General features: G+C 41.4%; 1 protein-coding gene across 2 annotated transcripts in view; it reads right to left on the reverse strand.

The window, feature by feature from the left end:
- ARHGEF9 (Cdc42 guanine nucleotide exchange factor 9) overlaps positions 1-21,623 on the reverse strand; it is a 156,008-nt gene extending 134,385 nt beyond the window's left edge. For both annotated transcript variants that reach the window (XM_009199283.3, XM_009199279.3), the window contains exon 1: positions 21,199-21,623. In XM_009199283.3, the coding sequence (XP_009197547.1) occupies positions 21,199-21,228 (30 nt within the window). In that variant the 5' untranslated portion in view covers positions 21,229-21,623. The remainder of the gene's footprint in view (positions 1-21,198) is intronic.
- Between the last annotated feature and the right edge of the window lie 4,638 nt (positions 21,624-26,261).

A 26,261-nucleotide genomic window follows, 5' to 3' on the forward strand; every position in this document is an offset into this window, starting at 1 on the left:
CAACCAGCCCTTACAGTCGTATTTTATGACATAGAAAGTTGTTTCATAACCATTATCTGATTTGTACCTCACAAAAGCCCAAGGAGACTGGAAAGGGGTAGTGGTGGGGGTGGGGTGGTTCATCATTCCCATTTTCCAGAAGAGAAAGACTGTTTCTGAGAAAGCAAATGACTTACCACTGCTCTTACTGCTTCATGAAAGAGTGGAAAGAACAAAGGATTAACAGCCAGAAGACCCAGTTCCGGAAAAAGTGTTTTGGAATCTGTACAGTTCTATACATTTGGGATTTTTAAAAATTGTCATGCTAGAGCCAGGCCTAGAACCTGAGTTTCCCATCCTCCCGGTCAGAATTCTTGAAGCTTTACTATACTGTTAATGGAGACGGGAAGAGCAAATAAGGACCTAGAAAAAATTATCCCCTAAGAATAACTGCACCTTATATGTAAACAGAATTTTACAGCTTCCTAAATACTGTGGCTTTTTATCACGTATTAACCTCCTGACAACCTTGTGAGGGAAATGCAGCAGGAAATAGGAACCTAAAATTTTAACCACCCACATGCATACTTCTTATCCATCTTCTCTGCTGCATTTTTTCTCCTTAGCATGTAAAACTACCATATTACATATTTGGTCATGTTCTTAGCATATAACTTCCCTTTTAGAATATATGTTCCCTGAAGACAGAATTTTTGTCTGTTTTGTACACACATCTAGTGCCTAGAACAGTGCCTGCTGCATAACAGATGCTCAATAGTACTGAATGCCTGAATGAATGTGTGTGCATGCACATTGAGAGGAGGAAATGGAGGCAGGGAGAAAGGCCCCATTTGTGTAAACTGATATCCAGAGGAGTTAGGTAATTTTTCTACGAATGACTTCTGAAGTGTCTTGTTTCAGCCTGTTCCCCTCACCCTACTGCTTGGCTGGTTCAGTGGCATCTTACCTGGGCCAAAAGAAACATTTTCTACCAATGCCTCTGTCCTCTCTAGGGCCAGCTCCAGGCTTGATGGCTACAGGTTGCCTGAGGTTCACCCCTTCATCAGCTCATTCATCCACTCCACAAGCAGTAACAGAGTGCCTGTTATGTCTACAAAAGGCATTCTGTCAGGCTTCACTGCCTTTACATACCCAAATGTATGCACCTCACAAACACTCAAAGGGCTTTTCTGAGTTTCCCTCTCTGGAATGTACAATGGTGAAAGAAGAAAGGGCAAAAATCATTTGAGTCTTCTCAGCACATGGCCTGAGTGTACCTCTCTTCTGTGCCCTACCTGCATTTTCCTCACTAAAGAACTGTGCCCCTCTAGCTCTCATCTTGTGTCCCCTACATGTGTGTGCCTAACCTCAGCTGAGCCATCCAAGACCCCTGATCACCAACCCTAGTCCCCTATGCGGCCCCTCATCCACTCCGACAAGATGAAAGAAACAATCACGAACCAGGAAAACCCACCAAACTACAGGAAAGGAACTGCTCAGAGAAAGAAGGAGGTGGTTCATAAAACAGCCACAGCAGATGATTAAAAACTTCATTTCTCCTTAAAGAAGTTCGAGGTAAACAATGTCTCTGGTATTGAAGAGGTGAATATGTTTACAAACCAAGGAACAGTGATCCACTTTAACAACCCTAAAGTTTAGGCATCTCTAGGAGTGAACACTTTCACCATGACAGGCCATGCTATGACAAAGCAGCTGACAGAAATGCTACCCAGCATCTTAAACCAGCTTGGTGCAGTTTGACTACTTTAAGGAGACTGGCTGAAGCTCTGCCTAAACAATATGTGGATGGAAAAGCACCACTTGCTGCTGGAGAGGATGATGATGATGAAGTTCGAGATCTTGTAGAAAATTTTGATGAGGCTTCCAAGAATGAGGTAAACTGAATTGAGTCAATATCTGAAGAAGATAAAACTTGAAGAAGTTACTGGCAGCTGCTATTTTATATTATGACTGCTTTTAAACTAATTTTTGTTTATAGATCTGATAAAATCTAGTTCTCTAATATTTTTAAGCCCAAGCCCCTTGGACACTGCAGCTCTTTTCAGTTTTTGCTTATGAACAATTTGCGCTTTGCAGCTAATTAAGATGAAGAAGGCTGGGAATAAAGTTTGAGATAAAGGTAAATAAAGTTATTTAGTTAAAAAAAATTGTGCCTACCTCATAATTTCGTTGAGAAGATTATATTAGATACACATGCAAAAACATTTAGAACAGCGCCTGGCACAAAATAAATGCTGGCTTGGTAAAGGTAAGCTATCTTTCTTAAGACATACTGCATTTATAACCTTATTCCTGGTACCCCTCACCTCTAGAATGAAGGAGACTGGGCACTGTTCACTCCTGGAAAGTGAGAAGAGTAATGACCAAATAACTACTATGGAGTTATACACCTGGTTTTCATTCTGGCTCCGTTTGGAGATAGTTGTATGGAGAAGATATTCCACCTCTTAAAGCCTTAGTTTCCCCACCTTTAAAGTAGGGAGAGTGTTGTTGTGAGGATTACATGAATTCATGCATGTCATGGCACTTTTTCTTTATTTCAGTAGCTTTTGGAGAACAAGTGGTTTTTGGTTACGTGGATGAATTGTATAGTGGTGAAGTCAGATTTTGGTGTACCAGCCACCCAAGTATTGTACATTGTACCCAATATGTAGTTTTTTTTATTTCTCATCCTCCAACCCTTCCCCTTCTGAGTCTCCAATATCTATTATACCACTTTGTATGCCTTTGTGTACCCATAGCTTAGTCCCCACTTACAAGTGAGAACATACAGTATTTGATTTTCCATTCCTGAGTTACTTCACTTGTAATAACAGCCTCTAGCTCCATCCAAGTTACTTCAAAAAACATTATTTACTCCTTTTTTATGGCTGAGTAGTATTCCATGGTGGTTTATATACCACATTTTCCTCATCCACTCATTAATTGTTGGGCACTTGGGTTAATTCCATATCTTTGCAATTGTGAATTGTGCTGTGATAAACATATGTGTGTAGGTGTGTTTTTGATATAATGACTTTTTTTTCCTCTGAGCAGATACCCAGTAGTGAGATAGCTGGATCAAATGGAAGATCTACTTTTGGTTCTTTGAGAAATCTCTATACTGTTTTCCATAGAGGTTGTACTAATGTATATAATATCGTTTGACTCTGTGTCACCATGCAAATTTTACCTTTAATTGTAATAATTCGCACGTGTTAAGGGAGGGGCCAGGTGGAGATAATTAAATATGGGGGCTGTCTCCCCCATATGGTTTTTGTAATAGTGAGTGAGTTCTCATGAGATCTGATGGTTTTATAAACATTTGGCATTTCCCCTGCTGGTACATTTTTTCTTTGCCTGCCACCATCCACTTAACATGTAACTTGCTCCTCCTTGCCTTCCACCATACTTGTAAGACCTCCCCAGCCATGTGAAACTGTAAGTCCAATTAAAACTCTTTCTTTTGTACATTGCCCAGTCTCAGGTATGTATTTATCAGCAGTGTGAAAATAAACAAATACAGTAAATTGGTACTGGCAGTGGGGTGCTACTAAAAAAGTTCCCCAAAATGTGAAAGAAACTTTGGAACTGGGTAAGAGGCAGAGGTTGAAACAGTTTGGAGGGCTCAGAAGAAGACAGGAAAATGTGGGAAAGTTAAAAACTTCCTAAAAACTTGTTACATGGCTTTGCCCAAAATGCTAATAGCAATATGAACAATAAAGTCCAACTGTGGTGGTCTCAGATAAACATAAGGAACTTGTTGGTAACTGAAGCAAAGGTAACTCTTGTTATATTTTAGCAAAGAGACTGTCGGCATTTTGCCCCTGCCCTAGAAATTTTTAAAACTAAACTTTAAAAAGTAATTTATGGTATCAGGTGAAAAAATGTCTAAGCAGCAAAGCATTCAAGATGTGACTTGGGTGCTGCTAAAGGCATTCAGTTTTATAAGAAAAGCAAAGCATAAAAGTTTGAAAAACTTGCAGCCTAACAATGCAATGAAAAAAAAAAAAACTCATTTTCTAAGGAAAAACTGAAGCAGGCTACAGAAATTTGCATAAATTACAAGAAGTTAAATGTTAATCCCCAACACAATGGGGAAAGTGTCTTCAGGGCATGGCAAACCCTCCCATCACAGGCATGGAGGTTTAGGAGGAAAAAATTGTTTCTTGGGCTGGGCCCAGGGTCCCTCTGCTGTATTCAATCTAGGGACTTGGTGCCCTGTGTCCTAGCTACTCCAGCCATAAATAAAAGGGGCCAAGGTACAGCTCAGGCTGTTGCTTCAGAGGATGCAAGGCCCAAGCCCTGGCAACTCCCATGTGGTGTTAAGCCTACGGATGCACAAAAGTCAAAAATTAAGGTTTAGAAACCTCTACCTAAATTTCAAAAAAATATATAAAAATGCCTGGATGCCCAGGCAAAAGTTTTCTGTGGGAGGCAGGATGCATAAAAAACCTCTGCTAGGGCAGTGTGAAAGGAAAATGTGGGGTCGAGCCCCCACACAGAGCCCCTACTGGGGCACCACCTAGTGGAGCTGTGAGAAGAGGGCCACTGTCCTCCAAACTCCAAAATGGTAAATCCACTAACAGCTTGCATCTTGTGCCTAAAAAAGCTGCAGACACTCAATGCCAACCGCGAAGGCAGCCAGGAGGGAGGCTGTTCCCTGCAAAGCCACAGGGGTGGAGCTGCCCAAAACCATAAAAACTCACCTCTTACATCAGCGTAACCTGAATGTAAAATATAAAGTTAAAGGAAATCATTTTAAAAATTTTAAATTTAATTGCTCCACTGGATTTGAAACTTGCATGGGGCCTGTAGCCCCTTTGTTTTGGCCAATTTCTCCCATTTAAAATGACTGTGTTTACCCAATACCTGTACCCCCACTGTATCTAGAAAGTAACTGCTTGCTTTTAATTTTGCAGGCTCATAGGCGGAAGGGACTTGCCTTGCCTCAAATTTTAAAATGTAAACTTTTGGGTTAATGCTAAAATAAATTAAGGCTTTGGGGGACTGTTGGAAAGGCAAAATTGGTTTTAAAAAGTAAAAACATAAACTTTGGGAGGAACCAGGGGTGGAATAATATGGTTTAGCTCTGTGTCCCCACCCAAATCTCACCTTAAATTGTAATAATCCCTACTTGTCCAGGGCGGGGCCAGGTGGAGATAATTAAATCATGGGCGTGGTTTCCTCCATACTGCTCTCATAATAATGAGTGAGTTCTCACAAGATCTGATGGTTTTATAAGTGCCTGACATTTCCCCTGGTGGTACATTCTCTTTGCCTGCTGCTATCCACATACAATGTAACTTGCACCTCCTTGCCTTCTGCCATAATTGTGAGGCTTCCCTAGGCATGTGAAACTGTAAACTGTAAGTCCAATTAAACCTCTTTCTTTTGCAAATTGCCCAGTCTCAAGTATGTCTTTATCAACAGCGTGAAAACAAACTAATACAGTACATTTCAACCAGCAGTATATAAGTGTTCCCTTTTCACCACATAAATGCCAACATCTATTGTTTGTAGACATTTTAATAATAGCTATTCTGGCTGAGTAAGGTTGTATCTCATTGTGGTTTTAGTTTGCATTTCCCTGATGATTAGTCACATTGAGCATTTTTTCATATATTTGTTGACCATTTGTATATCTTGTGAAAGTACTTTGAAAATATGAAATACCAAATGAATGTGAAGGATTATTATTACATTGAAATAGTAAAGGCTATCGTTAATTGAGCCCTTGCTATATGAAAGACACTGTACCAAGTGCTTTAAATGAATATTATTCATTTAAATTAATATTTCATACTCAAAACAATAGTACCAGTGACTGGATATTATCATTATTCCGGTTTCATAGGCAAGGCATGATGATCAATTTTATGTGTCAACTTGGCTGAGCCACAGTGCCCAGATAATTGGTCGATTATTCTGGATATTTCTGTCAAGGTATTTTAATAGATGAGATTTACATTTAAATTGGTGGACTTTGAGTAAGCCAGAATACCCTGCATAATGTAGGTGGGCTTCATCTAATCAGTTGAAGAACTTATTTTTTTTTTATTTTTATTTTTTGAGACAGAGTCTCATTCCATCATCCAGGCTGGAGTGCAGTGGCATGATCTCGACCCAATTCAACCTCTGCCTCCCAGGTTCAAGCGATTCTCATACCTCAGCCTCCTGAGTGGCTGGAATTACAGGCATGAACCACCGTGCCCTGCTAATTTTTGTATTTTGAGTAGATACAGGGTTTCACCATATTGGCCAGGCTGGTCTTTAATTCCTGACCTCAAGTGATCCACCTGCCTCAGCCTCCCAAACTGCTGGGATTACAGTCATGAGTCACCATGTCTGACCTGAAGATCTTAATGGAATTAAAGACTGACCTTCCCTGAGCAAGAAGGAATTCTGCCAGCAGACTGCCTTTGGACTCTTACTGCAACTCTTCACTGGGTCTCCAGCCTGCCTACCTACCCTGCAGATTTTGGACTTGCACCACCAAAACTCTGTGAGTCAACTCCTTAAAATAAATCTCTCTTTCTCTATGTATGTACATAACTTATTGGTTCTGTTTCTCTGGAGAAACCTCACTAATAAATACGGAAACTGAAGCTTAAACAGGTTAAGTCACTTGCTCAAAATTACACAGCTGGTCTGTGGCAGAGCCAGAAAGCTAGGGGTCATCTGTCTTATATGTCTCTGAATTAATTCACCAGCAAGTCCCATTGATTTTATTTCAAAAATGGATGTCGGTCTTCCCTCCTCTATCCAACTCAAATAGCTGAATGGATTTTTGCAGCAGCCACTCAATTGGGCTTACCATCTCTGCTTTCACCATCTCCTATCCATTCTCTACAGGGCCATATGCAAAAGTCCTTTTCTTGTATCACAAAGCAGACCCTATCATTCCACTCCTTTGAACACTTCCTATTGTGTTTAAAATAAATAATGCTTGCCATGTGCCCAGTACTGCCATGTACACTGTGAGCATGTTAACTCACTTAATCCTCACAATAACAGGATGAATAGTGTCATTATTTTCCTCACTTTTCAGAGGGCATTACTGAGGCACAGAAAGATTCGGTAACATTCTCAAGGTCACATAGCTAAGAAGTGACACAGTCAGAATTTGAACCCGGGAGTATGGTTTCAGAGTCTGTGCTATTGACCACTGAACCACACTGACTCTGAGTATAGCCAATTCATACTTTCCTTGGGCTTACAAGGTTCTTTGTGAGCTGGTCTCTGCCTTACTCTCTACCCTCCTATCATGCCACTTGTCTCGCTCTCTCACTGTGTCAGTCACACTAGCCTTCTTTCTGTCTCTCAAGTGTACCAAGTTGCTTCAACCTGAAGGCCTTTGCATGTGCTATTCCTGCTGGCTCCCCTCAACTTCCCATAAGCCGCACTGTCTCTTCCTTTTTAAAATTGTAATCCAAATGTGTCAGGATCTTTCCCCAAGTCTCTACACAACTGACTCAGCTGAAATGTCATTTCCCTGGTGTGCTAGGCTGACCCTTTGACAGTATATCTCCTCATGGCAATAGGATCTTTTAGAGATAGCTAAATGCATTTCTCTCCTCCACTGTCCAGTTTCCATCATCTAGCAGCTTAATCACTTACAGAACTAACCACATTCTAACACACACACACACACACATCAGCATCATATGAAAACTTTACAAAGCAATGATATCTTAAGAAGAAGCTCCTCACATTATGTCAGGACTTTTTGGTGTTTTTCTCAGTCTTTTCTCCAGCACAGAATCCAGGAAGTCTTGGATTGGGGCAGGAGGGATTGTTCCTTGTGAATAAAATTCCTATTGGATTTCTTAGCACTCAGAGGAGGAGAAGGTATGATCTTCTAAGGTATGAATTCAGGGAAGTGGAAAAGACCATACTCTGCCCACCCAAGTGTGTGTCTCCTCTGTCCTGTCAGGAATAATAATTACTCCCCACATTGATACAGAGTAGTGCAGTTCACACAGCACTTTCCCATCTATACCTACTCAATCATCTGATTCTCACAGCAGACTGGGAAGATAAGCGAAGGCTATGTGATAGTTAATTTTAATGTATCAACTTGGCTGAGCCACAGGGTGCCCAGATATTTGATCAAACATTACTCTGGGTGTGTCTATGAGGACTTTTCCAGATGCAATTAACATTTGAATTAGTAGACAAAGTAAAGAAGATTGCCCTCCACAATGTGGATGAGCTCCCATCCAATCAGTTGAAGATATGAATAGAACAAAAAGGCCTAGTAAAAGGGAATTCCTCCTGCCTGACTGCTTGAGCTGGGACATTGGTTTTTTCTAGCCTTAAGACTTGGACTGAAACATCAATTTTTCTTGTGTCGCAAGCCTGACGGCTTTCAGACTGGCATTCACACTATCAGTTCTTCTGGTTCTCAGGCCTTCATACTAGGGCTACACCTACACATTGGCTCTCCTGGGACTTAAGCTTGCAGAATGCAGATCTTAGGACTTCTCAGACTCCATAATCATCAGCAAATCCATTATAATATCTATCTATCTATCTATCTGTCTGTCTGTCTACCTATCTATCTATCTATCTATCTATCTATCTATCTACTTATCCATTCACCCATCCATTCTATTGGTTTTATTTCTCTAAAGAACCTTTACTAATACAGGATATTATCCTCATTTAATTGATAAGGATCCTGAAGTTCAGAGAGGTTTAGCAATTTGACCAAGGACATATAGTGACAGCTGCTGGTGGAGGCAGGACTCAAACCCAGGTCCATCTGACTTTTAATCATACTTTTTTTCCCAAGAAATTTCTACAACAGACATTCATCTCAATCAGAGTATTTGAGATTGCCTATCATAATATCTGTGGAATTTGCCTCTGGTTGTCAAATGCAACCCCTCTCCTTTTCCAGTTCGCTCTGCTGGTGTCCTGTGTCACCAAACGAATCCTCCACTACTTTGTTTCATCATGTCATTATCCTTTCTACCAGGCAAAGCTTCTGAGCTCTTCTTGTTCTAGCCCCAGTACACATTTCCAGAATTACAGGCTCCAGCCACACCAGAACACTAATGTACTTTTCCAGAACTTATGATTCCTTTAATGTCTTGATTCTTTATCTTATGTTGTACCCTCTGCTTGAAACATCTCATGCTTCACCTACCATGCCTACTCCCCATCCCAAGCAACTGTGCCATGTGAAAGGCTGTAAAAATGCAGTTTATATAAAAACCCTAGAAGATAACATAGAAAACACTATTCTGGACATAGGCCCTGGAAAAGATTTCATGACAAAGACACCAACAGCAATTGCAACAACAACAAAAAAAATTGGCATATGCAACCTAATTAAACTAAAGAGCTTCTGCACAGCAAAAGAAACAGAGTAAACAGACAACCTACAGAATGGGAGAAAATGTTTACAAACTATGTATCTAACAAATTTCTAATATCCAGAATCTACAAGGAACTCATACAAATCAACAAGCAAAAAAAATACAACCTCATTAAAAAATGAGCAAAGGACATGAACAGACATTTCTCAAAAGAAGACATACATGTGACCAACAAGCATATGAAAAAATATTCAACATAATTAATCACTAGAGAAATGCAAATCAAAACCACAATGAGATACCATCGCACACCAGTCAGAATACCTATTATTAAGAAGTCAAAAAATAACAAATGCTAATGAGGTTGCAGAGAAAAGGCAACACTTATATACTGTTGGGAATGTAAACTAGATAAGCCACTGTGGAAAGCAGTTTGGAGATTTCTCAAAGAACTTAAAACAGAGATACTATTTAACCTAGCAATCCCATTACTGGGTATATAGCCAAAGGAATATAAATCATTCTACCATAAAGATATATGCACATGTATGTTCATCACAGCACTATTCACAATAGCAAAGACATAAAATCAACCTAGATGCCCATGACAGTGGATTGGATAAAGAAAATATGGTACATATACACCATGGAATACTACAGAGCCATAAAAAGGCAAGAACATGGTCTTTGTGGCAACATGGATGGAGCTGGAGGTCATTATCCTAAGCGAATTAACACAGAAACAGAAAACCAAGTACTGCATGTTCTGACTTACAAGTGTGAGATAAACACTGAGTACACATGGACACAAAGAATGGAACAATAGACATTGAGGCCTACTTGAGGGTGAAGGATGTGAGGAGGGTGAGGACTGAAAAACTACCTATCGAGTAATATGCTTATTACCTAGGTGAAGAAATAATCTATACATCAAACCCCATGACACACAATTTGCCCATATAACAAACTGGTACACATACTCCTTGAACCTGAAATAAAAATTAGAAGAAAAAAATAAAAATAAAAAATAAAATAAAAAGTATATTTAAACACCGTCTCTTGGAAGCCCTACTCAATACCCTGAACCCCTCACCCACCACATTCTTGCTCCCCTATTTTCTTCCATTATCTTCTTTATACATTCCTGAAGCATTTAGTCCAGCCTGTCTTTATTTCCCCCCTACTCAATCCTAAGCTCCTTGAAGACATAAGCCACATCTTCCTTTGACTCTCCCACACCTCCGTCCAGTACAGTGCCTCAGAAATCATAGCTTCTAGCTAAACATCCATTTTCAGCCTTGTTCATCATGTCTAATGACTGGAGACAACCCAATTCACCATCAACAGAGGACACAATGGAATCCTATGTAGCCATACAAAAGGAAGGCTCTCTACTTGTACTGATATATAATAATCTCCAAGACATATTGTTAATTAAAAAATAGCTAACTATAACAATGTAAGAATATGCTACTATATGCATGAAGAAAGTGTGTGTGTGTTTCTGTGTACTTAGGTATATGCTCATGAAAGCTCAGAATATCCCAGCATGAACACCTAAGAGCCTGATATCTGGGGCTGCTCCTGGGGAAAAGGACCAGGTAACAGGATGAAGGGAAGAAGGGAGACTTATTTTTCACCACATTACCTTCCCTACTCTGAGTTTTATACTCTACACATGTATTAACTATTCAGGATAAAGACATAATATTTGTGATGAATCTATTACATGGGAGAGGAAACATAATTGACTTCTTTAGTATTGACATAAATTTATTTCCCAGATTAACTTGAAAGGACCCTGAGGAATGCAACATGATTAGTCAGTAATAAAATAAAGCTGTGTTTCTGAACCAACTAGAATGGGCTCTGACTCTGAAGGAAATGCAAAATAATAACAACAAATATTTATATGACTTTTACTCTGTATCAGGCATTGTTCGAGGTGTTTTGCATGTATTCACTCATTTCATCCTTACAACTATGCTATGAAATAGGTATGCACTACTATCTTCCCACCTTTAAAGATAAGGATACTAAGGAGTCAAGTGGGATGCCCAGGACCACACAAACAATAAGTGGCCAGAGCCAAGGCAGAAGAGTAAAAGCTAGTGATACTGAGACAGTATCCCCGGCACCCAGCAATTTGTAAATGATCAATAAATAAATTGGATAGATGAACAGATGGATAGATGGATGGATGGATAGGTGGAGGAATTGATGGGTGAATGAGAGGATGTGTGTATAGGTGAGTGGATCAGTGGGTGAATGAGAGGCACATAGAGGAACGAGGAGTAGATGGGTCATGGGTGGATAAGTGGGTTGTGCAAAGAGTAGGCCTTTTGCAAACAAATAGATTTGGATTTGAAATCTTATGTTGCCCTTTGTTTAACCCTGAGAGAGATGCCTAAGCTGTCTATTCCTGTTTCCAAGCTGGACTAGGCTATGAATTCTGGGAAGATAGAGACATTTTTTTGTTTTGTTCCCTGCCACATCTCCAGTGGATAGAAGAGTACCTGACACATAGTAGATGCTCAGTGAATATCTGTTGCATGGATTTATAAACTAACACATAAACACATGTAGACATTAAGGGGCTAATTTTGTAGGGGTTAATGTGAGGATTGATTGGGATAACATTTAATATAACTGGCACATGCATAACAGGTGAGCTTCCCTTCCCTTGGCCCTACTAAATTTACCTCACAGAAGAAGCACACTCAATGGAGAATTCAGATCTGTGGGTTCTTATTCCAGTGACTGAGCAGCTGCATGGTCTTGGGTAAAGCACTCTCCTTTTCTGAACTTCAGTGTTCACAATCTATAAAATGAGTAGTATTCAAACATTTTGTGTGGGGGATGGAGGGAATACAGGATAAGAAAAACCCCCTTTTTCCGAAATCTTAAGCAACAATCCAATGTATAAAGCAAAAGCCCAGGTGCTGTAGACCAGAGGTGAGAGATCCACACTCCTTCCTGCTCCTTTCTCCCCCTCCCCAAAGCACTGCCATGGTAACCCTAGGGCTCGGAGCCAGGAGTCTGCAAACCTTTTCTGTAAAGGGCCAAATACTGAATTTTTTAAGCTTTGGGGGCCATATGGTCTCTGTCACAACTACTCCACTCTGCTTTTGTATAACAAAGGCAGCCACACACAATAAGCAAATGAATGGGCATGGCTGTGTTCCAATGAAAGTTTATTTATGGATGCTGAAATTTGAATTTCATTATAATTTCATATACTTGTACCACCAAACACTATTCTTCATTTGATATTTTCCTAGCAATTTAAAAATGTAAAAATCATTCTTAGCTTGCTGGCTAGATTTGGTCAGCAGGCTATACAGTTTGTTGACCCCTGATCTAAGGAGTTGAGCTAGATTATCCCCAAGGTCATCCAACTTGGACATTATAGGTCAGGCACTCCAGAAGCAACACAAGTACTGCAGAAAGTAAAGCCTGAAACAATAGTGCTGACATGTAAATTTTAGAAAGTAGATAACAGTGGACTGGGTCTGTTCTAGGTTAGGAGAATTAAAAAAGGAGGTTCAAGTTCTGCTCCTACCTCTCACTTTCCCAGGCTGTACAGCACTTTTAAATGCTAGGTAGTTCATCTACCCTCAGAACTTCAACTGTCATCAATGCCTCCCAATCCCTTCTGAGCTCAATATCTGATCACCAACTGCCTATTAGATATCCACAATGTAAGACTGTCCAAGCATCTGAAACTCATCAGGGCTGAGACTATACTACTGTACTAGTCATCTCCTTCCCCTAAATCATCCAGAAACACTGCTCTATTTTGCATCCCCTATCTCCATGAAGCATGTCATGTATTAGCCCATTCTCATACTGCTAATAAAGACATACCTGAGACTGGGCAATTTATAAATGAAAGAAGTGTAATTGACTCACAGTTTAGCATTGGCTGGGGAGGCCTCAGGAAACATGATTATGGCAGAAGGGGAAGCAAACACATCCTTCTTCACATGGAGGCAGCAAGGAGAAGTGTAGAGCAAAGAGAATAAAAAGCCCCTTATAAAACCATCAGATCTTGTGAGAACTCAGGCACTATCACAAGAACAGCATGAAGGTGACTGTCCCCATGATTCAATTACCTCCCCAGGTCCCTTCCATGACACATGGGGATTATGGGAACTACAATTAAAGATGAGATTTGGGTGGGGACACAGCCAAACCATAACATTCCACCACTGGCCCCTCTGAAATCTCATGTCTTCACATTTCAGAACACAATCATGCTCTTCCAACAGTCCCCCAAAGTCTTAATTCACTCCAGCATTAACTCAAAAGTCCAAGTCCAAAGTCTCATCTGAGAAAAGGCAAGTCCCTTCTGCCTATGAGCCTGGAAAATAAAAAGCAAGTTAGTTACTTCTTAGATACAATGAAATTATAGACATAAAGATGCCTAGATACAAAGACATTGGGTAAATACGCCTGTTCCAAATGGGATAAATTGACCAAAATGAAGGAGTTACAGGTTCCATGCAAGTCCAGAATCCAGTGAAGCAGTCAAATCTTAAAGCTCCAAAATAATCTCCTTTGACTCCATGTCTCACATCAGGTCCACTCTGTGGGTGGACTCCCACAAGCTGGGGCAAATCTGCCCCTCTAGCTTTGCAGGGTACAGCCCCCTCCAGGCTGCCTTCATGGCTGGCATTGTCTGTGGCTTTTCCAGGCACACAGTGCAAGCTGTCGAATCTATCATTCTGGGGTCTGGAGGACAGTGGCCCTCTTCTTACAACTTTACTAGGCAGTACCCCAGTGGGGACTCTGTGTGGGAGCTCCAACCCCACATTTCCCTTCCACACTGCCTGAGCAGAGGTTCTCCATGAGGGCTCCACTCCTGCACTGAACTCCTTCCTGGATATCCAGGCATTTCCATACATCCTCTGAAATCTAGGCAGAGGTTCCCAAACCTCAATTCTTGACTCGTGTGCACCCACAGGCCCAACATCATGTATAACCTGCCAAGGCTTGGGGCTTGTACCCGCTGAAGCAATGGTCTGAGCTCTACATTGGCCCCATTTAGCCACAGCTGAGATGCAGGGCACCAAGTCCCAAGACCTTACAAAGCAGCAAGGCCCTGGGCTGGCCCATGAAACCATTTTTTCCTCCTAGACCTCCAGGCATTTGATGGGAAGGGCTGCTGTGAAGCCCTCTGACATGCCCTGCAGACATTTTCCTCATTGTCTTGGCAATTAACATTTGGCTCCTTGTTACTTATGCAAATTTCTGCAGCCAGCTTCAATTTCTCCCCCAGAAAATGGGTTTTTGTTTTCTATTGCATTGCCAGGCTGCAAATTTTCCAAACTTTTATGCTCTGCTTCCCTTTTAAACATAAGTTCTAATTCCAAACCATATCTTTGTGAATTAATAAAACAGAATGCTTTTAAGGGCACCCAAGTCTTCTCTTGAATGCTTTGCTGCTTTGAAATTTCTTCCACCAGATACCCTAAATCATCTCTCTCAAGTTCAAAGTTCCACAGATCTCTATGGCAGGGGCAAAATGCTGCCAGTCTCTTTGCTAAAGTATAGCAAGAATCACCTTTGCTCCAGTTCTCAATAAGTTCCTCATCTCCATCTGAGACCACCTCAGCCTGGACTTTTTGGTCAAAACCCTTCAGTCGTTGATCAGTGTCAATTCATAGTAGATCCTCTACATTTGTGTTGAATAAATTAATAACCCAAAAGTACCTATAAAAAGGCACTTTATCCCCATTTAATGTAAGAGAATACTGAGAATAAAGTAGGTTTGACAATTGGTAATAGTTTCAGGACTGAGAAATGTAAAAGCCAGGCCCTAAACCTAAGGCCTAAACCATTCTCTAGGAAGCTCCAAACTTTTCCACATCTTTCTGTCTTCTTCTGAGCCCTGCAAGGTGTTCCAACCTCTGCCCATTACCCAGTTCCAAAGTTGCTTCCACATTTTGGGGTGTCTTAATAGCAGTATCCCACTCTACTGGTACCAATTTACTGTATTAGATCATTTTCATATTGCTATGAAGAAATACCAGATACTGGGTAATTTGTAAAGAAAAAATAGGTTTAATGGACTCACAGTTCCACATGGGTGGGGAGGCCTCACGATCATGGCAGAAGGCGAAGGAGGAGCACGGGCACATCTTACATGGTGGCAGACAAGAGAGCCTGTGCAGGGGAACTGCCCTTTATAAAACCATCAGATCTTTTGAGAACTCACTTACTATCATGAGAACAGCATGAGGGTAACTGACCCCATGATTTGATTACCTTCCACCAGGTCCTTCCCATGACACATGGGGATTATGGGAACTACAATTCAAGATGAGAAGGGGGTGGGGACACAGCAAAACCATATAACCATCCATCTAGTTTCACAAAAAGATTGTTACTAGTAGGAAGCATAGGAGGACTAGGATATGTCAAGTCTTTATTGATCCTTCACAAGATTGATGGCAGCATTTTTACTATTAGCAACATCTATCAGGCTTTGGCCCACAGTCCAAAGCTGAGTACAAGCCCTTAGATTCTGTGTTTCTACAATCGCAGGCATACAGTTCAACTAATCATGACAATGACTTTCGGTTATCTCCCAAAAACATCATTCTTCCCTTCTTCCTCTGTATTAGAAACACCATTCCCAAATTTTAGGTGTACACTTGCCACCTAGTTTATATAACTGCATTTCCTAGCTTCCCGTGCAGCTAGCAGTAGCCATGTGACACAGTTCTTCAATGAAACATAAGTAGAAGTATTAAATAGGACTTCTAGGAAGACTTCTTAAAAAAGAGGGGTCAAGAACTTTTCCTTCTTTTTTGCCTTCTGAAATTGTGGATGTTAATAGATTTTCTTGAGCTTTAGCACTCATCTTGGACTATGAATAATGGAAGCCAAGTGCTATGGATGATAGAGGAGAAAAGTCTCTAAAAACTTCCTGAAGCTGCCATAGTGGCTCAGGTAGGTATGCCTGTTTCCTGATTTTTTTATGTGAAAAAATAAAACCTGTGTGTTTTAAGTCAGTATAGATATTCTTCTGTTATTCATAGCTGAATAAAGTAAAATCAGCTGTTAAGCCTTGCAGTTGGTCCTTCCATCTGGAGAGATTGCCACAGAGTCATATATGACTCTTACACAGTTCATATGGCATTTGGCATGGAATTGGTCCACAATTCCATATTCTTATCCAGAGTGGTGGCACACCAAAGATGTGGCAATGGGAGCAGACAACCCAGGGTGCAGGCAATAAGAGTACACTAGCTACAGAAAAAATTTTTTAAGACTAAAAGTCAAAGTGTTTTCTATCACCATGTACCAGCAATTTTAAACAACATTAGAAATAAAACATTCCTTCCTTAAAACAACAAACGAACAACAACAATAACAACAAAAACAAAACAAAACAAAATTTGGTTGGTCAAAGTTTTAAACAATTGTTGTGGTTACTATTGACTTTTAATAATATATATGAAGCTTGAAATTAGCATCTTTTTATTTATCCTTTAATCGACACTTTATTCTACATGGAAGTTGACTCAGAGAACTCCCAGTTACATCATTGGTCCATGACGCACACAGTTGTAACTACAAGTGTTCGTTCAGCTCATTTCAGTTTGTAAAGGTTCAAAATCATTCAAGAGAGCTTTAGGTCAGTTTTGTGTCTGTAATCCCTCTGGTACTATATGTTTCAGCATTTACATAGTAGGTTGAAAGTAAACAATAATAACGTAGTGATTATAAAGACAAAGAAACAGAATGTGGGTCACTTCAATTCTGTCATTCCTGTGACCAATTGTAGTTTTATGTGTGCTTAAAATCTAAAACAGTGAAACAATGAAAACTGAAAGGTGTAATACTTCTGTTTAGAGAGTGCACATTGTAGTTTATACATGAGATAAATTTTGAATTTGAATATGTTTACCATTAAAATGTATTGTTTTCCTTGGTAATTGAAAATTAAATAACAAATCAAGAAAATAATAAATAGTACTGATGATTACTGAAAATAATTTTTTCATATAGAAGACTATAAAAATTATCCATTCCAGATATTACAGATAAACAGTAGGTATACCACAACCTTGAGGTGCTAATAATACACTTAAACTTCTTCTCCAGAATCCCAGAAAGCAAGATATTAATTTATTGGTAATCCACATAGAACCAAGTCTCAGTTAGCCCTACCATGGTCAGAAGACCAAAAACAGATCACTCGAACATTGACTTAGATATGAAATGCCCCTCCATGTATACACCCACTCTATGTTCTTTCAGGCCCCACTCTTAGCTATCTGAGGGTCCAAGCAGGTGATCAGAAAGGAGAAAGACACGTTATCATCTATAGACAATGATGTCAGTCATTTCATATAGACCTCATCTCTACCATTATCACCCTGATCCAAGCAACCATCACTTCTAACCTGGGCTTCCTCACAGTTCTCATCCTTGTACCACTACAATTTAGTCTCCTGTTAAAATTTAAGTCAGATCATGTCCCTTATCTCTTCTAAACCTTTCAATGGCTCCCAATTTCAGTCAGAATAATGCCCTATAAAAGTGGCTGTTTTCTCTCTGACTTCATCTATCCCTCTTTCACATAGTAATTCTTTATCCCAAGGACACTGGTCTCCTTGCTCTTCTTTAAACAAACCAGTTGTGTTCTTTCTGGATGTTCCTTATGCCTAAAATCCTCTTCTCCTAAACATATACACAGAGTTTGTTCCTGCACTTCCTTCACATCTTTGCTCAAATGTTCCTTAACTAGTGAGGCTTTGATGGATACCATCCAACTTCCCATGTCTCTCTATTCTCTTAACAAGTTTTATTTTTATTCCTAGTGATTACCATCTCCTGACATAGTGTATATTCATTTCCATTATGGTTTAATGAACCTCCCAAACACTAGAATGTGAGCTTCATGAAAGTGAGGAATTTTTTTTTTCATTGTGATCTCCCCTGAACTTAGATCAGTGTCAATTCATAGTAGATCCTCTACATTCGTGTTGAATAAATTAATGACCCGATAGTACCTATAAAAAGGCACTTTATCCCCATTTTATGTAAGAGAATACTGAGAATAATGTAGGTTTGACAACTGGTAATAGTTTCAGGACTGAGAAATGTAAAAGCCAGGTCCTAAACCTCAGATATGTTACTCTGAGAACAGTGTTCTTTCCACTTTAGGCATACTGGCTAATCCAGCACAAACTGGCATTGCAGGAAGAAGCCATGAATAAATAACAATTTACCATCCAGTGTGAACTCACAGTTTAACATCCTCTATCTATGAGACAGATTTTATTCTGTAAAATCTTGAACAATGTTTTATGTTCAAGGACCATGATTTACATGTAACACTTGAAATAAGTTACTACAGTCAAATGTTCTAAAAAGAAATCTCACTGTTATAAAAAGCTCAGTTTGTACTTCGGGCACCTTGCAAATTAAAGAACAAGGAGCAAAGACCTTTCAACTAGCCACATTATAAAATGGTGGCTAGATACACAATCCCTATTTGTTTGCAATGAGCTACTAGTTAAATTTTATCCAATACATACTTCTAGGAATCTGAGAATCTAAGACCTGGAAGGAATTTTGGTGATTATTAACATCCGCATTTAATAGGTAAGAAATCTGAGGCCCAAAGGATTTCTATTAGTGGCAAGGCCAAAACTTAGAGGTTCCCTGCCTCTCAGGCAAGAATAGAGTTTACTACTCCCATCTCTTGCATTCTGGTAAAGAGCTAAATAAATGCTTTCATCATATAATATTCACTGCCTCAGTCCTCTAAGAATATTATGAGATTTTTCCCCATCAACCAATCCTTAATTACGTAGTCTCCACAAGATGTCTGCGACCCTTTTCTCTCTCATACACAGTTGGCAAAATTTCAGATTTCTCCATTAATTTAACCTGCTGTTAATGAGTGGCTCTGGGCCCCTATACTTCAATATATTTGGAAGAGGAAGGAAGTCTCACCCTGACCCAGTTCCCAGTTGCCAGAAATGCCAGGACTGGCATGGGTTTTTTTTCAGGCAATTTTTTTTTTTTTTTTTTTTTTTTTTTTGAGATGGAGTTTCGCTCTTGTTGCTCAGGCTGGAGTGCAATGGCACAATCTCGGCTCACTGTAACCTCCGTCTCCGGGGTTCAAGTGGTTCTCCTGCCTCAGCCTCAGGCATGCGCCGCTACACCCAGCTAATTTTCTCTTTTTAGTAGAGATGAGGTTTCTCCATGTTAGGCTCATCTTGAGCTCCTGACCTCAGGTGATCCACCCGCCTCGCCCGCCCAAAGTGCTGGGATTACAGGCGTGGGCCACCGTGCCCGGCTTTCAGGTAAATTTAATGGCACTAGATCATCCTGAACAAAGTCCTTTCCCAAGATCATGACCCTGTTCCTTTCTGTCTCTTTCAGCACCATTCGAACAGATGATTGGTGGAGCAGTCGGGAAGGACTGACAGTGAGGAGACTCAAGTGCTAGACTCAGCTTTGCCTCCAAGGAGTTTGTGGCCCTGAGCAAGTCTCTCCCACTCTCTGGATCCCAGCTTTCCTGGTTGGACAGCAAGGACTCTAAGGTCTTTACCTGCTCTAATCTTTTCTGGTTCTACAAACATTTGATGTAGCTTTAACGGGACCTCAGGGAAGTAGGGAGGTCTGAGAGGAAGGGTCTCTTGAAACCCTGGTACATAGGCATATGAACTGGATGCCCTTAAGAGCCACTGAAACAGAGATCTAACAAAACTCTGAGGAAGGGAAGAGGACAGGTGCTCTGAATATAGTCCTAGCCCACACCAGATTCCCTCCTCCCTTCCACAATGAAAGCAAAAAAGGAGTTAAATATCAGTTTTTGCCCAACCACTTCAGGCTACTTTCCTTCATCTGTGTGTCATGGGTGGCAGTGTAGAAGTGTGGGCTGTATTGCCATCAGTGCCTGCTGACCCAACCTAACTGCCCTCTAAGGCCCTTTTGCTTATGCCTCCCAGCTGAGGACAAAGTCATGGTGGCCTCCCACTCCCCAGAGGCCCTAAGCAGGCTTAAGCTGCTCCTGGCTAAGTCAGAGAGGCATCAAAATGCAGCCACCACTTCCTCTCTGCAAAAGGAAGTCATTCCAAGGTCTCCAGGTGGAGAAGGGAACACCATGGCATAAAATGAACTGTTGGAGGATTATACTAAACAAACACACAAGCACACACTCCTTGAGAGGGAGAGAAGAGCTCTGTTAACTGACTGTGGCCCAAACCCATTTCCAGAATGTGGGTTTCTGCAGTTGTCTCTCCTTGACAAAGCCCCAAGTGTGGACAGGGTGACCCCAGCCCAGACAAGGAAGGGCTTCAGGGCCCCCTCAGGCAGCTTCCTGAGAGAGAAAGTGTCTCTCTGGCCCTCATGCCCTGGGGCTGACCAGGGGAAGGAGTTGCAGGAAATCTAGCTGAGGGCGGGGGGCGGGGGGAGTCATGCAGCTCTCCCATAACGCCCCCTCCACAATTCCAGGCTTTGTGACTGTCCCCTCCCCCCCCCCCCACAACCCCGTGCCAGCTTGTCAGCCTCCTGCGAGCTTCACTGCTTCCAGAGAAGCCCTCTGCCATCCCCCTTCCCTCTCTGGCCTCCCAAGTGACCCCTGGGATGTTCCTGGGAACATCATCTGGCCCCCACCCCTATTCCACCTTAATCTCAGAGGGAGATAGAGAAGTGGAGGGGGATGGGAGGGGGGTTTCCTGGGCAGGCGGGCGAGCAGGGACTTCTAAAATGGCCACAGCAAGCTCACTGGTGTCTCAAGGACGGCGGCTAGGGCGGTGGGCAGAGGCCAGGGTGCTCACTGCGTTGTGGCTCCTTGGGGGAACTGGAGGTGGGGCTGGGGGACTGAGAGGCTCAAGCAAGGGAAGCCAAGGCTACATGCACTCACCATTCCCGATCCTCCCCTTATCCACTGCATGGTGCTTGCGAAGTCCGGCTTCTCTGAGGCCCCGGAGCTGGCGCGAGTTGTCGCGGGCTGACTAGGAGGGCTGGGCTGAAGCAAGCGAGAGCCCCAGCGCCCCCTCCGCCTCCCCTCCTCCACAACCCTACAGCCCAATCCCCTCCGCCCCGGACCTCGCCTTCAGTCAGGTTGTTCCATGCCAACCGGCAGGCTCTGTCTCTCCGCCCTGCTGCTCCTAGAGGTCTTGGCAGGGAGAGGTGCCAGTGTGGGGGTTCCCAATGGGCTGCCTTTGTCCCCCACCAAGGCTTGAGAACTGTGGGGGTGGGATGCAGGGAGAGGATGGGGGCGAATAGCCTCCGCCCGCCCAGAAGAAGGCAGCTGCTACCTCTGCCTGCCTCCCGCTGCGCTGGAGTTAGATGCTGTTTATTGTGGGGCTTCCCAATTGTGTCGAGTCAGCGGAAAGTCCTTTCCAAAGTTACCAGAGGTGTTGGGCCAATCTCCAGAATAATAAGATCCTGCCCCAATGGAGCCATGCCAGCACTCTAACGCCTCCCTCCCCCGCCCTCCCTCTGCATACTCCCCTAGGGTCTTCTCTCTTTGTGTACTCTCTTAGAGCTTTCATCTGCATTACTTTCACTTCTCAGAACAACCCTGTAGAGGCAGGCATTAGTATCTCCATTTTACAGATAAATAAATGGAGGTTTGGAAGAGGGATGGGGCGTAAGGTCACATTAATAATAATAATAATAATAATAATAATAATAATAATAATAAAAAGATAAACCCTCGACTTTACCCTCTGCAGCTTTCCAAGCGTCTTTCGACTATCTCTCCCTCTCTCTCACATACACACCACTCCAGGCTTCTCCTTCATACCTTTAGGAACATGAAAGGTAGCTTGTTGATGGACAAATTTTCCATTTGCTTATTTTGCTGAGAATGAGTTGAATGTACATCAGCAAAACAGGCAAACGGAGAAACCGCCCGCCTCTTTAGGATTCCCCCAACTCTGGGGAATACAACACAGGCTGGTACCTTTGCTTAGGCTAAAAATTGACTTTGTCAGTCACACTGACATCTGTTATTATCCCTTATAGTCCTCACAGTAACTCTGAGATGGACGCAACAGGGATTCTTAATTGGCCACTGTTACAGACTTGAACACTGAAGCCCAGAGACTGAAAGACATCTGCTCAAAGTAGCACAGCCTAACAAGACAAGAATCCAAGGCTCCTGACTAGAAGAGCAGGTCAGGCAAAGACAGAATTGTGAAAACAGAGGTTGCACCCAAAGTATGATATTAGAAAAAAGTTCCTGGAGATAATTGGCATGAAGACATCACTGGCCTGTTACACATACAACTTCATTTGTCCTCTTCTTTTTAGCACAACTTCTGCACTTCATCTAACCTGTTGTTTTGTCCAGGCAGAGCTGGCTAAAGATAGAAGCAGTACCTTAATGAGCACCCCATCATGGGAGGTATACAAGCAGAAGCTGAATGACCCTTTGGCAAGGGATTCCTGAATTAAATGGGAGGTTGCCCTGGGTGACCTTTCAACTTCCCTCCCAAGTCTCGTAACCCAGGCATCAGTGATTCCACAATTTTCTCTCACTTTCCCATCTCTGGGCCTTCTCTCATGCTGAGTATCTTGGATGCACCTCCCCTGCCAACCATCCCATTCAAATTGTCATGACTGTTTAAGATCTGGCACCAGGCACACCACCTTTAGAAAGCTTTCCAGGAATACGTCCAGGCCCTGATTTTGTCATCTTTCATTTGATTCCTGTAGCACTATGATTTTGCTCTCTCAATTAAAAATGATCTTTTTATTTCCTGGTTGTTACGGGCTGAATTGTTTTCCCCCAAAATTTATGTGTTGAAGTCCTTCCCAGTGCCTCAGAATCTGAGGACTCGTAGAAGACAGTTATCTACAAATCAAGCCAAGGAGAGAGGCCTCAGAAGGCCCAACCCCACTGATAACTTGTTCTCAGACTTCTGGCCTCCAGGACTATAAGAAAATCAATTTCTGTTGTTTAAGCCACCCAGTCTGTGGTATTTTGTTATGGCACAGCCCTAGCAAACTAACACAATGGTCATATGAACATTTTACTATCCCCTTTCACTTAAATGGCATTATGGTTTTTTGAAGCAGTGGCAATGAATTACTCATTTCTGTATCTTCTACAATGGTGACTGGCACATAGTAAATACCCAATAAACACTTGGAATTTTTTGATGGATGCATTCATTTGACATTATCATTTAGCCCCTATGTGCCAGGCATTGGGACAGATGCTCAGGATACAAGACAAAGTTCCTCATGGACCTTACAATCTACTTAGAGAAGAGGGAGACAATAAATACATAAACAAGCAAAATATTTAGAGATTGTAATATGTACTCTGAAGTATATAAACCAATTTATGTGATGTGAGTAGCCCTGGAATTGTAGAAAGTATCTGTATCAGTCATGGTCCAATCAGGAAAACAAAAACCACCCTAGGTCTTTTAAACTGTGAGCATTTAATGCATTACACTTGCAGAGCTAAAAAGTCAAACAGAGGATGGTGCAGCAACCTAGCATTTAACAAACACAGAAAGCTGCTACCACTCGTAGGGATGGATGGATAACAGATGACGTCATGCAGAAGCTAAAATCACGGGTTGGACAGCCTATTGGAAGCAGGTACCATGAATGGAGGAGTTGTTCAAGAGGAGCTGGAGCCATGGAGGAAAACAGCTACCACCAGAAAATACTTCTGTGATACAGGAGGTGGGAGAAATACCCTGGGTTCTCCCTTCCTCCTAGCCACCAATCTCCTTTACATGTCTCCCACTGGACAAAATAAGTGAGAAAGCAAGGAAATCTAAGAAATGTAATTTTCAGAAGAGGGAGAATGGATCTGGATGCAAATAGGCCAGTGTTAATATAGAGTCTAGGGACTCCTGCAAAAAAACAAGTGCCTAGAGACTCCTGCAAACAAAAAACAAAAAACAAAAAACAAAAAAACAAACAAACAAACAAAAACCGGTGTTGATCCCAGAAGTGTAAACAGATGCTGTTGAATCTGGTCATTATTTCTTGAGCACCTATTTGCCTAGAACCATATGAGTAGTTAGAGGAGATATAATATAGTTGGTAGGACATAATCTTTGAGGTCAGAACAACTTGGATTGTATTCAGTTATTGACTTTGCCACTTACTTGGGCAGATTATTCAATGTTCTGTGCCCTGACAGTTTTTTTATCTGTGAATAGGGCTGACAAGTTTGTTACAAAGATGTGATAAATTTGTCTAAGGAAAGTACTTAGCACAGGGCCTGGAAGCCAGTAAGAATTCAGGACAGGACAATAGAAATCTGGAAAAGGGGTTTCCACAATCTCTGTGTTCACTCTCTTGAAGTCCTGTGATCTCCCAGAAGCCTATCTGGTACCTACCCAGGCACCAGTTCTCCACTCTGGTAGAGAGCCATGAGCAAAATGAAGAGAAAGTCATGTCCCAGCTTATCTGTTACTCAGGTTCTCCAGTCATAAAATGAACATACTAATTGTGTACCTAAGAGTGTTAAAAAATCACTGATCCATAGATATCAGAGTTGGCATTAATAATTGTAAGGATTATTTCCTCCAACAGTCTCATTTTACTGATGAGAAGATATAGCCCCAGGGAATGGAAGGAACTCCCAAAGTCACAAAGTTAGTGGCTGAGCTGGGATAAAAATTCAAACCCTTGATTCTCCAGTGAGTGGAGTGCAGTAGTGAAAAAGGATAAATACTGAAAGGACACAATTACTATAATTCTAAATATTGGAGGCCTAAGACTAATGTGTATATTATAAACTCTTATCTTTACAAAGCAATATTTGGTACATACATTACTATCTATTTTTATTTATTCATAAAATCAATAAATATGTGTGCCTACAATGTTCCAGGTATAGTATGTTAAGCACTGATTCCATAGCAGTGAACAAGATGGACAGATTTCATGCCCTCATTTCTATTCAATGAACAAGTAAATCCGGTAAGTAAATGTGCTAATACAGATGGTGATAAATGCTCTAAAAGAAAGAAAGTGAAGGGATAGGATAACTCTGAGGGAGGAATGGGAGTTTAGATAAGGAAGGCTTCTCCAAGGAGAAGGTATTTAAATTAAGGCCTAAAGGCTTAAGGAGAGCCAGCCATGTAAGAGGTAGGGGGAAAGTATTCCAGGCACAGAAAACAGAAAGTACAGAAGTCCAAAAGATTGAACTGGCATGTAGTGTCACAGGAACTAGAAGCGCAATGAGGCTGAAACCTAGAGAGAAAGAGGGAGAGTGATAGGAGACAAATTTGACAGAAGCCGGGTCACATAAAGCCTTGAAGGCCATAGTAAGACAATCTGGATTTGTTCTATGAACTACAGGGAGAGAGGGGTGGGAATTGATGGATTTTTAAGCAGGAGAATAAACTGATCCGATTTACCTTTTTAAAAGACAACTCAGCCTGCTATGTGGTAAATAGATTCAAAGGGGACAAAAGGTAAAAACTGTTGTAGTAAGACAGGGGAAAGATGATGGTGACTTGGACTGGAAGAACAGTAAAAGAACAGTAAAGATGATGGACAGAAGTAAAAAGACTTGAGATATATTTTAGAGATAGAAATAACAGAGCTTGACGATGGATTGGATGTGGAGTATGAGGGGAAAAAATGAATAAATTCCAGATAACTTTAGGTTTTTGGTTTGCAATACTGGGTAGATGGTGACACTTTGGCTAAGGTGGGGAGACTGGCATAAGCTCAGGTTTGAAGAGGGAAAAATCAAGACTTCCATTTGGATGTATTGAAAGTGAGCTGCCCAATAGATATATTATTAGAGGGGATGCCAGGAAGACAACTAGATATGAAAGCCTGGAGCTCAGGAGAGAAGATCTTGTTGGACATATACATTTTGGAGTCTTCCTCATACTTATGATATTTAAAGTTCCAAGACAGGTTGTAATCATCTAGGAGAGAACGCAGATTTTTAAAAGGGCCCTGGACAAATTCTGAGGTTCTTAACAATTAGAT

The sequence above is a fragment of the Papio anubis genome, chromosome X, assembly GCF_008728515.1.
Source record: "Papio anubis isolate 15944 chromosome X, Panubis1.0, whole genome shotgun sequence".
Classification (NCBI taxonomy): Eukaryota; Metazoa; Chordata; class Mammalia; order Primates; family Cercopithecidae; genus Papio; species Papio anubis.